Source organism: Anas platyrhynchos, chromosome 15, assembly GCF_047663525.1.
Source record: "Anas platyrhynchos isolate ZD024472 breed Pekin duck chromosome 15, IASCAAS_PekinDuck_T2T, whole genome shotgun sequence".
Classification (NCBI taxonomy): Eukaryota; Metazoa; Chordata; class Aves; order Anseriformes; family Anatidae; genus Anas; species Anas platyrhynchos.
In genome coordinates this window covers 13048174-13062359 of record NC_092601.1, presented here as the reverse complement: position 1 = coordinate 13062359, position 14186 = coordinate 13048174, and the positions used below count along the sequence as shown (strand labels likewise).

Sequence of the window (14186 nt, the reverse complement as noted above, 5' to 3'; positions counted from 1 at the left end):
CTTCTCCTCCTCCCCGCGCCGCTCGGGGCCCGCCCCACCGACCGCGCCGCTCCGGGCCTCACCTCCCGCCGCTCCCCTGCAGCCCCCCGCCGGCCCCGGGGCCCCGCCGCGGCCCTGCCGCCCCCGGCTCTCCTCACCCCGTCCCCCGCCGCCTCCTTTGTTGCTGCCGGAGGCCGGCGGCAGAGCACGGGCGCAGCGGAAGCTCCGGGCCCAGTTCCGGCCGCCTCCTCCCGCTGCCCGCCTCCCTCACAGCCGCCCCCGGCCTGGGGCGGAGCGGGGAGGGCCCGCGGGAAGGGCCGGCCTCCGGGCCCGACCCCTCAGCCTGAGGGGGGGGACGCGGCGCTGCCCCTCGGCCCTCAGGGCGAGGAGCTGCCCCCCGGGGGGCTGAGGAGGCTGTGGGGGTGAAGCAGCCCGGGGGGAGCAGAGTCACGTCAAAACATTTCAGCCAGGTGTCAGAGCTTCGGAGGCTCTGCTGGCTCTGAGGAGCGATTTACCGTTAATTAATAATTAATCCACTGTCAGCCCCCAAGCCAAACACACGCTCTTCCCCCCTTTCCCCCCCCCCCAGCCCACCTCCTCCACAGGCGGGGGGCGTTTGATGCCTCCCAGCCCTGCTTGTTAACATCCCGCCCCGCCGCAGGAACTGCCCCCGGAGGAGGCTGCGGGGGGAGCGGACAGACACACAGACAGACACACGGCCAGACAGACACACAGCCAGGCGGAGGTGCCGCAGCACCGCCGGCAGCCTCGGGCCCCACAGCGCAGCGAGCCCCCAGCCCCACGGCCCCCGAGCATGTTGCGGCTGAGCGGCCCCATCCTGCTGGTGCTGGGGGTGGCGGTGCTGGGCAGAGCCGTCCCGGCGGCAGGTAAGGGGCCGCCGCTACCGAGAGGAACCGGGAGGGGTTCGGGGGCGTGAGGCTGTGGGGCCGGCGGCAGAGACCGGCGGGGGATGGCGCCTCCTCAGGCGCTGCCGCCCCGGTGCTTGTGGAGATGCTGGGGCAGCCCGGGCTGAGGGAGCTGAGGGGGGCTGAGGGGTGCGCTGCCTGAGCTAAAAGCTCTAAAATTATTCCTGCTCCCTGTGCTGGCACCCGCGCAGCCTCTTACTAGAGGGGGAAAAAGGTAGAAGGAAGCCCAGCAGAGGACGAGGTGATGCCTTGCTCCACTGGGTGACCTTGGGTTAGCCGCTTAATCTCCGGCTGCTGCAGTCACTGGGCTTCAGGGTGGCCCTGGCTGGCGAAGTACCGTGATAACAGCCTCCAAGGACAAGTGCCAGATAAGCATGAGGCAGCTGACTCTTTTTTTTTTTTTTTTCCCCAAGTATTGCTGAGATGAAGTGGAAGGTAGCCTGAATCTTCTAGAGACCTGAAATGTCTCAGCACTGGATTTCATCAAATCGCACATGTTTCTCTGTGAACTCAAAAAACCCTGAACTCAGGGCAGTTCCCTGTGTTGTGAAATGGGAACAGAGGACTTCTCGTTTGGACACTAATGTGAAAATTACTTTCCACAGTTCTTTTCCAGATTTGTCCAGCACCTGTGATCTGTGGAATGAAATGAGGATGCTAATGGGATGCTTTGGGTTTCTTTTCATACCACCCCATCCAGACTGGTGCAGGAAGTTCAATACAGGGGTTAGCTGACCTCAGTGCTCCCCCCTGCCTAAAAAGAAGAAAAAACAAACACAAACAAAAATGCATTACGGGCAATGGGTGAAAAAGTCCAACTAATGGAGCTCGAAGCTCCAGTCCTCTGTGAGCAATGTCATAGCTGCTGAAGGTGAGGGGCAGGAACCCCAGCCCCAAAGCTGCATTGCTCTGCCCAGCATTGCCCCCTTGCTCACCACAAGAGAGGCAGGCAGAGCAGGGACACAGGCTTGGGAACAGGGGCAAACCACCGCATCCTGTCCCCAGCTCAGCCATAACTCACAGCTTGCAGTGTTTTATTTTGCTTTAACACATGCAGGTCATTTAATCTTGCTGCACTGCTACTTTTTAACCCACAGAAGTACAAAAATGCTTTCCCAGTGCTGAGACCTGGGGATACATGTGAAAACTGAATGTATCCTTTCCACACGCCAAAGCTCACCTGCTTCTGCCCACTGCACTACCTGTAAGAGCTGAAGTGCCTTGGGTAACCCAGCAGGGAAGGTGAGGGTGAGCGATTCAGAGCAGCAGGGTGGGTCAGCATCACGGGTTCTGTGCCTTGCTGCTTCCAGTCTGGGAAATCAAGAAGTGAGAAAATTTATTTTTTAGCACTTACAGCTTTCAATACTCAAGTTTTGTTTACATTGGGATTTTTGGCCCTTTCCTAGATGGGGAAATCAGTGGTGGATCATAGAGAAGCAACTGGTCCTGAGGTTTTTCCATTCCTTAGGAGTAAGGTGGGAGGAGACCTGTGGGTCAATAGAGCCGGCAGAAGGAAACTGTGGGATGAAATCTTACCTGGATTTGAAAGTTCATGTTTTTCAAAGTTTTGCTGAGTGAGAGATTTCTTAAGGCTAGCTGGTAACTTTTGTTTTCTGTAGCTGCACAGGACTCTTCTGCGTCCTCACCTTTGACTTCCTTACTCTGCTCCTCACTAACGCTGCAGAAATCAAAAAGATGTGAAAGGGACATTATTGAAAAGTTCTGCTTTCACCTTCACTTGCATTTGTGCTTGTGACAGTTGTGTTTAATTAGAAATTAATTGGAACAACCAGGATTAGAGCTGAGCCTGGCCTTCTTTCAATAACTGGAAGTTCAGTGACTGCGTTGTTAGGATCATTACTGCACCTTCAGCCAGAGCCCAGCTCTGCCCATAAAAAACCTCATCAAAGTTTTGGTGATCTAATCCAAGACTCCTTTCTGCTATTGACACTTCTAGGACTCATTCTAACAGTTTGTTTAACATTTAAATGTGCATATATATGTGCAACTGTTTCTGTTCCAGGTTGTTGAATGGCAAAAAAAAAAAAAAAAAAGTAAAGTTTTAGAATAATGCTGTTGTGAGTCACGTACCTACAGCTAGCTAATTAAAATGTGTATTGCATGTTACTTATTTATTTACAACAAGTTTTGTTTTGTTTTTCCCTCCTCATTTCCACAGAGGAGTATGATCTGGAAATAACCAACAATGGTCCCATCACAACGGGAGCTCAAGCCACTGTTCACGCCACTCTAAGGATTAAGAACAACAGCCTTGCGTCAAACTTGTATCACTTTAACTGGATTTATGCTCCTCTGATTCTGATAGAGAAATCCGAGCGGCAGTTGAATTCCATGATTAATGTGACTGGTGAATTTCCTGGGACTTTTCCTGTGTCTGTGTGGGTCACTCACAGAAACTGTTGGTTATGTCGGCCAGTTGCTAGAAATGTCACTGTGCTTCAGATCACAGGTAAAAGAGCTTTACAACTTCCACATCTTCAGGGATTCAGTACACATCAGAATTGCCACTGCCTTTGCTAGCATCAAAAAAAGCAAAGTCAGACATAAATGTGGCTTCTTCCAACAGGGTTTGATTTGTGTGGCCTTTTACTGAAAGATGGTTTTCCAATGATGCAGCATGGTTAGCCTAATCTCTGATGCAGGGACTGACATGAAATATCACCTGAATGCTTCCTACCACCTCTTCATTCAGGGACTAGCAACCATGTCCCTTCAACCACATGTCCTACTGCTCTACTTAGACCCTCCAAAATAGACCCAGCTGCCAGCTGAAGATAAGGATGTGTGAGGACAAAAGAGCTAACCGTAGGGCACAGCTGAAGTTTTGGGGAATAGCTATTGAGATTTTCCTTTGAGAAACACCGAGCTCAATGGATAAGCCTTTTTAAAAGGATACATGGCATCTTTTCTTGCTTCAGAATTGCTGTCTTGCTGAACATTTACTTATTCCTTTCCCTCTTTACACTTACGTTCTCATGCCTTAAGCAAAAGGGATAGAAGCTTTCTTTAGCTATGGAAGGTAAGATCCCATTTTACCTTTTTGCCTTCCCTGAACAAAAGCACCCACAAATGCCCAAGGAGGTTGCCAATAATTAATATAAATTACAACTCCAGTGAGGTCTGCATTATCAGCCCTATTTTTATTTGCACATCAACTGGAGAACAGTTAACCAGTTTTAATTAATTTTAACAGGGTAAGAGTCTGTTACTAGTAATTAATATGTCATTAACTTTATAATCTGATTAAGTATATCATCATGATACCTCTTTATTCATAGGTAGAAAGGGTTTGGTTTTGTTTTTTAATCAACTTTTGCTAGTCCTTGGAATTAAACATAGGTATAGGATATCTGGCAGACATGAAAATCTAAATTTTATCCTTTCTATATGCATAATGTGTAGCGCACCTGTAGTTCACAGTAATAAAAATTTAATTCATGGGAAAGTAACTAAAACTTTAAGAACAAACAAAACCAATGAAGGATACACATACTCAAAATGAACATGAAGGAAGCGCATACACAAAACAGCTTGATTCTGAATCCCTTTTTCTAAACACTTGACATTAATCCCAGTTCTTTTAAAATCAATAGTAAACATTGTTATTGATCTCAATCAGTCCAGGATTCTTCCTCTCAGTCCTACTAGAAGCTTCATATTGACCCTTTGTATAACCTTGATGAAGTCAGTTAACCTCCCAGCAGACTAACACATTCAAAATATACTTACTTGTCTGGACTGGGGCACAGAAAAACCTATGCGATGTATTTCAAATATCATTTTGACAGTCACATAGAGCATACTATGAAAATTATATACACTGACATTCTTTGTCTGCCTTATTTTTCTGCAGAATTTATCACAGGGAATCTTACCATCGCGCAGATAGAAGACAGTAGATTCATCAGGCATGGTTCTAGCTCCTCCACAGGTGCTGTGACTCGGATTTCTTTCTGTCTTCATGATCCAAGTGACTACTTCAAGTCAGCAAGATTTGTCTACAACTGGGATTTTGGAGATGGGTAGGTGTGGTTACTTTGCTTGCTTTAATGACTATTCAAAATGCCTCTTATTCAGCTGCTCATCTAGAGAGAGATCCTGATTAAATTATAGGACAAAACATGTACCTTTACCCATTGGTACACCCGTAAGCCACTTTACAGTAGGGAGGAAGAGCTATGTTCAGTTATATTCTTCCTTTTGAGTACAAATGTATGTCCAATGCAAATGAGTATGCAAACAGAAATGTAAGATTTAATTTTTGAATACATTTTTTTCTTTCTTCCTTTCTTTATTTTTAAAATCTTTATCTTTTCCTCTTAGTGTCTCAGTTAGCCTACAGTCCACCTGTTATAAAGGTAGCTTTCATGTTTCACTATTTGTATTCCATTCTGTGAATTCCTTTAGCACTATCCTTAATTTTATTGATTAAAAGTGTGTAAATACACTGTGGGTCTGATACTGATGTGGTTTTATCAGTTTTACGCCAATGTAATGCCACAGGTGTTAATCCTCATAAAGGAGAATTAATCCATGATCATAAAGGAGAATTAGAATCACAGCTGAATGTAGCAGTGGCTATTAAAGAAAATAATTTAACACTTACTGCATTTAAACTTAAATAAGAAATGTGCAAGTACTTGATAAAAAACAATTTTGATTCTGTATCTTTTCACGCTGCACGCAGAGTTTATCAGATTACCAAGGAACCCTTTGTCTACTGCAACTACTCCACCATGGGGAATCGCACAGTACATCTGAAAGTCATAGCTGAATGGGAGCAAATTGGAAGCATCATACATGAAAAAGAAACTATGCAGAAAACTGGTGATTTTACCACTTCTTTGGAGCTGTTAGGTAAAAATAAAACATTTTATTCAAAACAGGATTTACTGTATATGTAATGATACAATCTAGGTGGTGGGTTTGTAATGTGATACAGCTTGGGCGTTGGTTTTCGATATTAAGAGTTTTCATTGTGAAACAGACTTTGTGCTGTTCTAGTTCACAAAAAATATAAAATCTGTTTCTTCTTAATTTATCAAAAGTTTCGCGGTCTTCTGTTACTGTCTTGCATACAACTAGAACTTAAAATAATTTGTTTATAATAATTTATGGAGGATTTGTTCAATTTATGCTGACTATCCCTAAAAAATAAATTAGCTAAAACTAGCATTAGGAAAGTTTCATTGATTTGATCAGCTTTAGGAGTAAATGAACTCATATTAAAAAAATAAATAAAGGATTAATGAAGTAGTTAATTATAGCCTAAAAAAATAAATCACAAAACATTCAGAAAACTTACAACAACTCTACTGACAGGTTTATATTTTGGGTGTGATGGAGGTATTATTATTTGTGTACATGATGCAGCTAAAATCTGCATAGTCTGTGAAATCAAAGCATCCATGGAATTCCAGTGAATTTCAAGTTTACATGTCAAGTGTGATGTGCTTTCTTTCTTCCTCTCAGATGCTGTTAAAGGCATTAATGTAGTGGGCTCCAGAGAGACTCATGTAATGGAAAACTTGAGTTTATCTCTTCATATCAATGGCACGTAAGTAACAAACACTTCTTTCCCCAGAACACATTATCTAAGTTTTTTTTTCCTCCACTGTTTCCTTAAAAGTCAGTTGCACCCCACAGAACTATTTAAAAAAAAAAAAAAAGTTTCCTTTGAAGAAAATACTGTTGAATATTGCTTTTCCTTGACTTAAAGTACTGTGAACTCTAAGAGCCTGACAGAGCCCACAGCTTTACAGAGAAGTAGAACGTTAAAATGTACACCTCCTCAGCAAATCCTCATAGGTAAATGAGGATCTTTACATCGTTGTAAACAGAACGTTAAAAGAGAATGAGACAGAGAAAGATAGTGGAAAAAACCAACATTTTAAATTTCCCTTTTGAATTTTTCTCCTTGACCAATTTCCCCAACGCTAAATTAAACTGTATTCAGAGTCCTGTTGAATAGCAGCAGTTTTTGGCACTTGGGAGTGATGGGTTTGGGGAATAAGTTTGGCAAAGTAAAGGTTGCCACAAGATGAATGAGACAGAGAGGCTCAAAGCAGTAAGGGAAGTTTTTTTTTAAACAAACAAACAAAAAACAACAAAACTTTTCCTGTATAGGGAGAAGAGAAATGTCGCAGTGTGAATGTGACACAGTGGGAAAAGACCAACTTGGGGAACTAATCATTTACTTCTGTAGGGATGCAGGAGAGCCACGAGCACCCTGATTCTAGCAAGAGCTCTCTCAAGCTGCACTATTTGGAACGTGAGGGAGTTTTTCATATAGCAGAAACATTTCAAATACCATTGAAGCACTCAGAAAAGCTCCTTCGGGGTGGGTGGGGGGAGGTTATTCTCCAGAAGAGTGACCCTTATTTGTTCTGCTTTAGGGAGCTGTTTGCCCTAATGGTGGATTTCCAAAAACAAACCTAAAAAGAGCAGGGCTGTTAGGAGGGATGTAGGACAGAGGGAGCAGCACCCAGTGCAGTCATTTGCCAAAGACATAAATAGTACTGATACACAAAGCAGCACAGCTTGCATTCACAAAGTGAACGGCACATTGACAGGACTGGAAGCTGGCGATAGCATACAAGTAAATATGAATAGCTAAAAACCATTACAGGCAAACCTGAGATCCCTAAAAGTGGGCTTGGCTCTAGGATGGGCAATGCTTGCCAGATCTAACCTCTAGCAGTGGGGTGGGACTGCTGTGATAGGAGTTGGTGACAGAAAACCAGTAACAAAGGTTTGAGAGACGTGATCAGAAACAAAGCTAGAAAATGAGCTAAACACAGAACCATGCTGCTTTCTTTAGCAGAGAATATCCTGAGCAGATAAGCAACAAAATGCTAATGCGGTAAAGAAAAGTTCTGTTGTCTGAATCAAAGTCCATAGTGTGTAAGGAGAGTCCAGGCAGAATCAGTTGGAGCAAGGATCTGAAAATGTAAATAAACAGCATCAGCTAGACACAGTGAGAAGACATACAGCCATAAAGTAGACTGCACCTAGATCATTTGATAGCAACTAAAAAGCTTTTTGTTATTGTAAGGGAATAACATAGTCCTTGTAATCTATTTAACTTTCCTGACTTAGTCTGTTGTACTCAGCTTACACTTTTTTGTTTTGTTTTGGTAAATCAGAAGTCTTGGGTGTACTTCAGTACTTCAGTAGCACAAACAGTGATCCCCACTGTGAAAAGAACAAAGAAAACCAACCTATACTCCCTTAGAAGGGGAAGAAGATTGCTTTTGTCTCTGTTGGAGCAGGACTGTGGGTTTTTCTACACAGTGGCCTGCCTATGACCCACACAGGTATCTAGCTCTCAGCTGAAAGGCTTGTTGTTTGCAGAAGCACCACAAAGACCTTTTTCAATTGACAAATGCTATGAACCAAGCGATTGTGTTGTTAATTACTTCTCTATTTGTAGTTAGCATAACAGCTTTGAAAATAATGAAGTTAATCTATTTTATCCAAGTGATTCATCAGCTCCTAACTGGAAATTTTGCAGCTTTTAATTTCTTTTTATGTCATTTCAGCCCACCGCTGTCGTTATGCTGGCTTATAAAGTCTGAGTGCATTCCACTGGAAGGTGAAAAATGCCATCTGGTGGTGATTAATGGCTCCTGCTACAATCTCAGCCATACCTTCAGCGATGCTGGGCAGTATTGCCTCAGCGTCCGAGTAGAGAATGGCGTGACGATGCTGCAGACCTACCATGAAATAAAAGTGTGGCCAACAGGTGAGCTGCAGCCAGCTTGAGCGGCACAGATTCCCAATTGTCTGGGAATCTGACAGTCTCTAACACATCAGGGATTAACTGGCCTGCAGATGAGGTTTCTGGAAACTAGTATGGATCCCCAAAAGCATTGGAAACATGAAGAGAAAGGAAACCCTATAATGTGCCTACTGTAATTGCTCTGAGCTTCTTGTATCCTGCTGAACCCTTAGTCTCAAGAGCATCTTGAAGCTAACGAGTTCCCTGGGAAGACTGAGTTACTTAAATTACATATTTTTCAGTTTAAATAGTCTCTTGCTCTTGTAGTTAGGATAACTGGGAAAACATATGCATCTGTACCACTGTTTTAATATGCAGTCTCAATTCTTCTTTTAGTATTTTTGTTGTTGTTGTTAAGGGTAGATTTTTCTACAACTCCATTTCATTCCATGTTTCTGTTCCCCCTACCAGCAGTCTCTGCTGGCTTCCCCGTGCCTGCTTGCCCCCATATGGGGTCCCTGACTCAGATGAGAAAGTGGTTAGGTAGCCAAATGAAGAGGACCTGACAAGGTGACAGCAGGACTGTGATAATGTAACAGTTCTGCCATCCTACCATGGGCCAGCACTTCTGTAAATACAGGGCAGCTGACACCAGAAGGCACTGGTGTGCACTCAGGGCTAAGAGGCAAAAATTCTTTTTGCTGGAGGCTGCCAGTTATTGTGAAAATGATGCTGATCAAGGTTCCTTCCTATCCACTTGGGGTATCACAGAGGTTCAGACACCCTTGACAGTTAGGGCTAACATATCTAGCTCAGGTGTTTGTTTTTTTTTTTTTAAGCAGTTTGAACAAAAAGAAAGCAGGGAAAAATAAAAAGAATGACCCTTACAATCCTGTATTCCTACTTCTGTGACTTCAGAAAGACCTGAAGTGAGCTGGGCTGAAAAATCTGTTCCCTGATGCACCCATGGCCTTTGTTCTAAGAAAGGGAAAAGTTCTTCTAAAACATCTATTTCTTCTCACTGTTACCTCTTCTCAGTGTATTGTATCACTCCAGGAATGTCCCCTTGTGCTCTTTCCCAGGGCTCCAGCCAGCTTTCTTTGTCCTGCTCTGCGTCGCTCTGGTTTCAGTGATGGTAGGACTGGTGCTGTACACGACCTTTCGAAGTAACACACAACAGAAAGACCTCGTGGAGGTACTTGGTTACTCTTACTTTGAGCTGAGATAGTAATTAGATACCTCTCAGCCATGCCCCTTCTTTCATCCCCAAGCAAACGGAGCAGGGAGGGAGCATTTACCAGGTATCTGTCTGACTTGGCAAACATTTTAAGCAACAGGCATGCTTCTGTCTTAGGGAGAAATAAAAACATAATTCAAGCTACCAGGGCTGTTATGGGTAGTTAACGATCCCAAGCACCCGCTTGCACTGAAGTATGCCTTCCAGAGGATCTATTGAGTGGTTCCACAGAAGAAAACAGAGAGGGGCTAACAAGAAAGGTTGGGTGTGTTACCTTGAAGAGGCACTAAATGGGGACCCAACATTAGATGTGACCTTCATCTCCCCAGTGCCCTTCCATCTCCCTGGTATAGCTTGTTACATTATCATATTTATAATAAACATGAGCTTCTAAATTAAAGATAGCTTTCCTGGCCCTTTGGAAAATACTTAATACATTTTACATTATGTAGCACTATGCATGATACACCTCTAGGGGGACTGCTGCAAGCCACGTGTCCAGCTGGTAAAAGTCAGAAATCTATTTAAAGTTGGTTGCTGAATGAAACTGGTTGAGGACCAGGTACTACTTCTGGCCCAAACTATTCTCGCTTGTCTTAGTTGAACAGGTAAGACTGGAATTAAAAGTGCTCTCTTCAATGTTCCTTTTCCAGGTAGCTGATTTCGACTTTTCTCCACTGTCCGATAAAAACCTGTCTTCTCATTCGGAGCCAGGCTGTTGCCAAATATGTTGCAGATCATGTTTTCTTCAGTCACCTCAAGAAACTGCCAGGGAGAGTCATGAACTTCTACTTTCTTTTTACAAGCCAGTCAAAATGTACACAGTGTGAAGAACACAATTGCACTTTGGTTACACTAACTCCAAGTTTAACTTTCTCACTTACGGTGAGTTACAAGCCCAGTGCTGCATGAATGATTTATTTTTGCCAATGTGATGAGGTTAACCACTTTGCTAAGTCCAGCACTTGAGAGTTTCATTGTGTGATCCAAAAAACAAAGAGCCTGAAACACAGTAAAAATAGCTTTGTATTTTTAAATTATACGGGTGTATACATTTACAGCTGTAAAAGCATTTTATTCTTATGAAAAAAATATTTTATGTGCAGGTTTGCTAAACTCACTACCTCTTATAATTTCTCTGTTCCTTTTGCTGTCTATTTCAAATAAGATAATGCTTAAAACAAACATACCTCTCTTTCTTATGCCATAAAAAATATTACTGGAAATGCAAGTTATCCAAAAGGCTGCTGAATATACATTTGTTCTAAAAGGGAACCGACTTGTCCAGGTTGGGAAAGGGTTTAGTCTAGGTGCTTCCAATGAAGCAGGATCTCTAATTATGTTGTGTTTTTTCCTCCGTCTTGAAGGAGTCCTTTTCTAAGTTAACGAGATGCTGTGGGACTGCAGTGGCTGCTGACCTGCTCATGGAGAGCTAGCTGCTCACAGGGCTCCTGGGGAATGGCAGCACCTGCCGTGAAAGCCTCCCCATCTCCAGGACTTGCATGCAGTAGTGCACCACTCCAATCTGTTTAGCGTTTTTTTCAGAACATTCGTTCTTCTTTTCTTCCTTACGTTACTATCCAGCTAGTCACCAAAGCTCCACTTTCAAAAATGCAATAACCAGTAGCTCAAAGCTGCTCAGCAAAACAGTCAATTTATAGTCAATGTTCAAGGCTGTTTAAACTTTTTGCCTGATAAAAACTATCTTCCATGATCAGCTTCCTCCTCAGCCAGCTTTTGCCTCCTGCTATGAAGTATTTCAGAGTACCCTGGAGGCTTTCATGCAGAACTGCATTTGGGGCCATTTCTTTTCTTAAACATGACACTTACATTTTCCCTACCTCTGAGTTAAAGCCTATGGGTATTGTGGACTTGGGGTTTTTCATGTATGCCATAATTTCTCAGGTGCACTGAATGGGAGGGGATTTACCATTAGATTTCAGGGTTTTTATTTCACGCATCCAACTTCTGCATTTCCTTAGAGAAGGCCAGAGTCTCAGTTCGTCTGTGAATAGAATTATATAACCTCTGAAGGGCTTTGATAATTAACACATGCAAAATGGATTATCTAAAATAACTGATCCAGTAAATCCAAGGTTTTGTCAAAAAAAGTTCTTTCCAGGGCAGAGCTTATTTTGGCTTTATACGAGAAGATGTATTTATAAGTGAACTTGTTGATTAGGAGTGGTGTCCTTTGTGTTCCTTCTCAGTGCACCAGTGTCAAGCTCTTATCTTCAGTCATATTCAGTCATTGTTAAGAATGTGCCTCTCCTTAGGCTAGCAAAGAAGCTATTGTTCTTAGGAGCTTCAGTTTTATTGCTTATTCCTGAGATAGCAGCCACCTGAGCCATTGCCAAAGGTACGTGACTTGTTCCGGGACATCAGTGTGTTCTGTAAATGGCTACACGGTCCTTGGACACTGGAAATACCAGATTTCCAATATGAAAAACACAACTCGGAGTGACAGTGGCGCTAGACAGACTGCACAGTGGCTCTCTGCACTAGTTTGGGCCTTTTTTTTTTTTTTTTTTTTTAAGTTTGGGACAGATGTGTGACACTTCCTGGGATAATACACCTGGAAACAACCCCTTGGCACCCTAAAGAGTCTAGAAGAAGTCCTTCCTCCTCCATATTTCACTCCCAGAAAGGCACTATGAGACAGCAAAGAGTGCCAGTTGTAGGTACCTGAAATGGTGGTAACTTTGGATGGAGGATGAGGATACCCAAAGGCACATGCTCTGCCCAATTTACCATTCATACCTAACTTATGCAAAGGGTCTCATGTGGTATTAGGCTACACACATCACTTTGGGGTTTCTGTGTCTATGTGCTCTCCCCATTATGGCTGAGTTATGGCTGATTGTGCCAAATCTCCCACCATCCCACTCTCAGTCAAAAACCAAGGGACATGAGTTAGCGATGTGGCAGGTAAAGTACAGGCCTAAGAAAATCTTCAATTTCTTATGGAAGAAAACAGAGCAAATGCCCTTCAGAAGAACATTGGTTTCCTAAAATGACCAAAGGATGGCAAAGGAGTCAAACTATTCAGAAGAGCAGAAAAGATAAAGGGCTGCAAGGCAGAAAGTCAACACTACCAAATAGTAGAAGATATTACTGGAGAGCAGACAGAAAAGAATAGAGGTTAGAAAGAAAGACATCTCTTGCAAAAAAAGAAGCAGTGGAAAAAGTACACATAAAAGGGCATGTCAAGAAGCAAATTAGCCAAGAAAATTTAAACAGCCTTAACAAATTGAGGTGTAAGAAATATTCTCATGAACATGTTCCTGAATCTAAAGTTAAACTGTTTCCTGCACAAAAGACTGATCTGTGGGTTCAATAAATGCCTCTGAAACTGAAGACAAAAGGTAATTGAGCGGTTCAGGATATAGCAAGGAGATTAGTGGAACGTAACGAGGATCAGCAGGAGGATTCATTTTGTTAACCTTAGAAATCAATGACCTGGAAGAAGGAATGTTCAGCAAAACGATGAAACTCACTGATACAAAACAAGAGTCCAGCGAGTACAAAGCCAAGGAGCAATTAAATTCAGGTGATAAGCAAGAGTGGAAGCAGATAAGAAGTTTATGCAACTGAGAATTATTGTCAAGGAAATACATCTGAGGACAAAAATGTCCCAGAAAGGCATAGCATGAATATGTATGGTAAAAGTTAAAAAATAAAAATAAAAAAATGCCGTACTTCTCTAATTTGTCTCATATACACTGGTGCAGTAGATGTGGGGCCCAATTAGCCCTTCATCTTAACAGCAGAGCATAAGGTTCAGTGGCCAACCAGATCAAGGCTGAAATCTGTCTTTCTGGAAAGCAGATTATGCAGCCCAAGCTGTGGCAACATTTTGAATTCACAAGACCTCTATAGCATTTGCTGGATGCTGTAGGAACAGCAATTGTTTCAGCAAGAGGAGGGTGAAAAAAATCATATTTAAATGCTCAGCATTATTATTAGATAATCAGCCAACACTTCACCTTGATTTTGGAGAGCCAGTGCCAGTTTCCGTGGAAACTGAAGTGCTATCCTGCAGCTGTCACAAAACTGTTCAATCCTGCAGACCTCAACTCTGACAGCTCACTAAGCACTACAAATGGGGATTTTTATATTGATGACACCAACATGGGGAACACAGAAGCTCCAGAAACTTCTTTCTGAGCTGGGTATGCTCAATTGCCAGCATGTGCAATTCCTACAGCAGTGTGCACAAGCAGAGCAGTTGCAATATAGTTTTTTTGGGGGTAGAAAATGCCACAGTTGCACAACTGACAACTCCAAGAGCAAATTACACTGG

General features: G+C 43.1%; 2 protein-coding genes and 1 long non-coding RNA gene across 11 annotated transcripts in view; 1 reads left to right on the top strand and 2 right to left on the bottom strand.

Annotated features, from left to right (window-relative positions):
* The window catches only part of TRRAP (transformation/transcription domain associated protein), a 92616-nt gene extending 92350 nt beyond the window's left edge, over positions 1-266 (bottom strand). For 7 of the 9 annotated variants that reach the window (XM_072023765.1, XM_072023770.1, XM_072023769.1 and 4 more), the window contains exon 1: positions 63-201. The gene's annotated coding sequence lies outside the window, so the exon portion shown is untranslated. Of the gene's footprint in view, positions 1-62 lie in introns of all 9 variants that reach the window. The other 2 variants (XM_072023766.1, XM_072023774.1) reach the window with 1 other exon arrangement.
* A 155-nt stretch (positions 267-421) lies between these two features.
* On the top strand, positions 422-13581 carry TMEM130 (transmembrane protein 130). The gene is made up of 8 exons (XM_027469282.3): positions 422-866; positions 3085-3375; positions 4780-4948; positions 5614-5783; positions 6399-6483; positions 8468-8670; positions 9729-9841; positions 10537-13581. The coding sequence occupies exons 1-8, from the start codon at positions 794-796 to the stop codon at positions 10711-10713; spliced, it is 1281 nt and encodes a 426-aa protein (XP_027325083.1). The 5' UTR covers positions 422-793; the 3' UTR covers positions 10714-13581.
* LOC110352818 (uncharacterized) lies at positions 891-4932 on the bottom strand. Its single transcript, XR_002402442.4, has 4 exons — positions 4802-4932; positions 2442-2583; positions 2086-2216; positions 891-1659 (listed from the first exon to the last, which is right to left on the bottom strand). It is a non-coding gene; the product is annotated as an uncharacterized lncRNA (long non-coding RNA).
* Positions 13582-14186: the final 605 nt, after the last annotated feature.

Coding starts and splice junctions, on each gene's coding strand:
- TMEM130 (XM_027469282.3), top strand. CDS start 794: ATGTTGCGGCTGAGCGGCCCCATCCTGCTGGTGCTGGGGGTGGCGGTG. Junction 4,949..5,613: donor AACTGGGATTTTGGAGATGG/GTAGGTGTGGTT, acceptor CGCTGCACGCAG/AGTTTATCAGATTACCAAGG. Junction 8,671..9,728: donor AATAAAAGTGTGGCCAACAG/GTGAGCTGCAGC, acceptor GCTCTTTCCCAG/GGCTCCAGCCAGCTTTCTTT.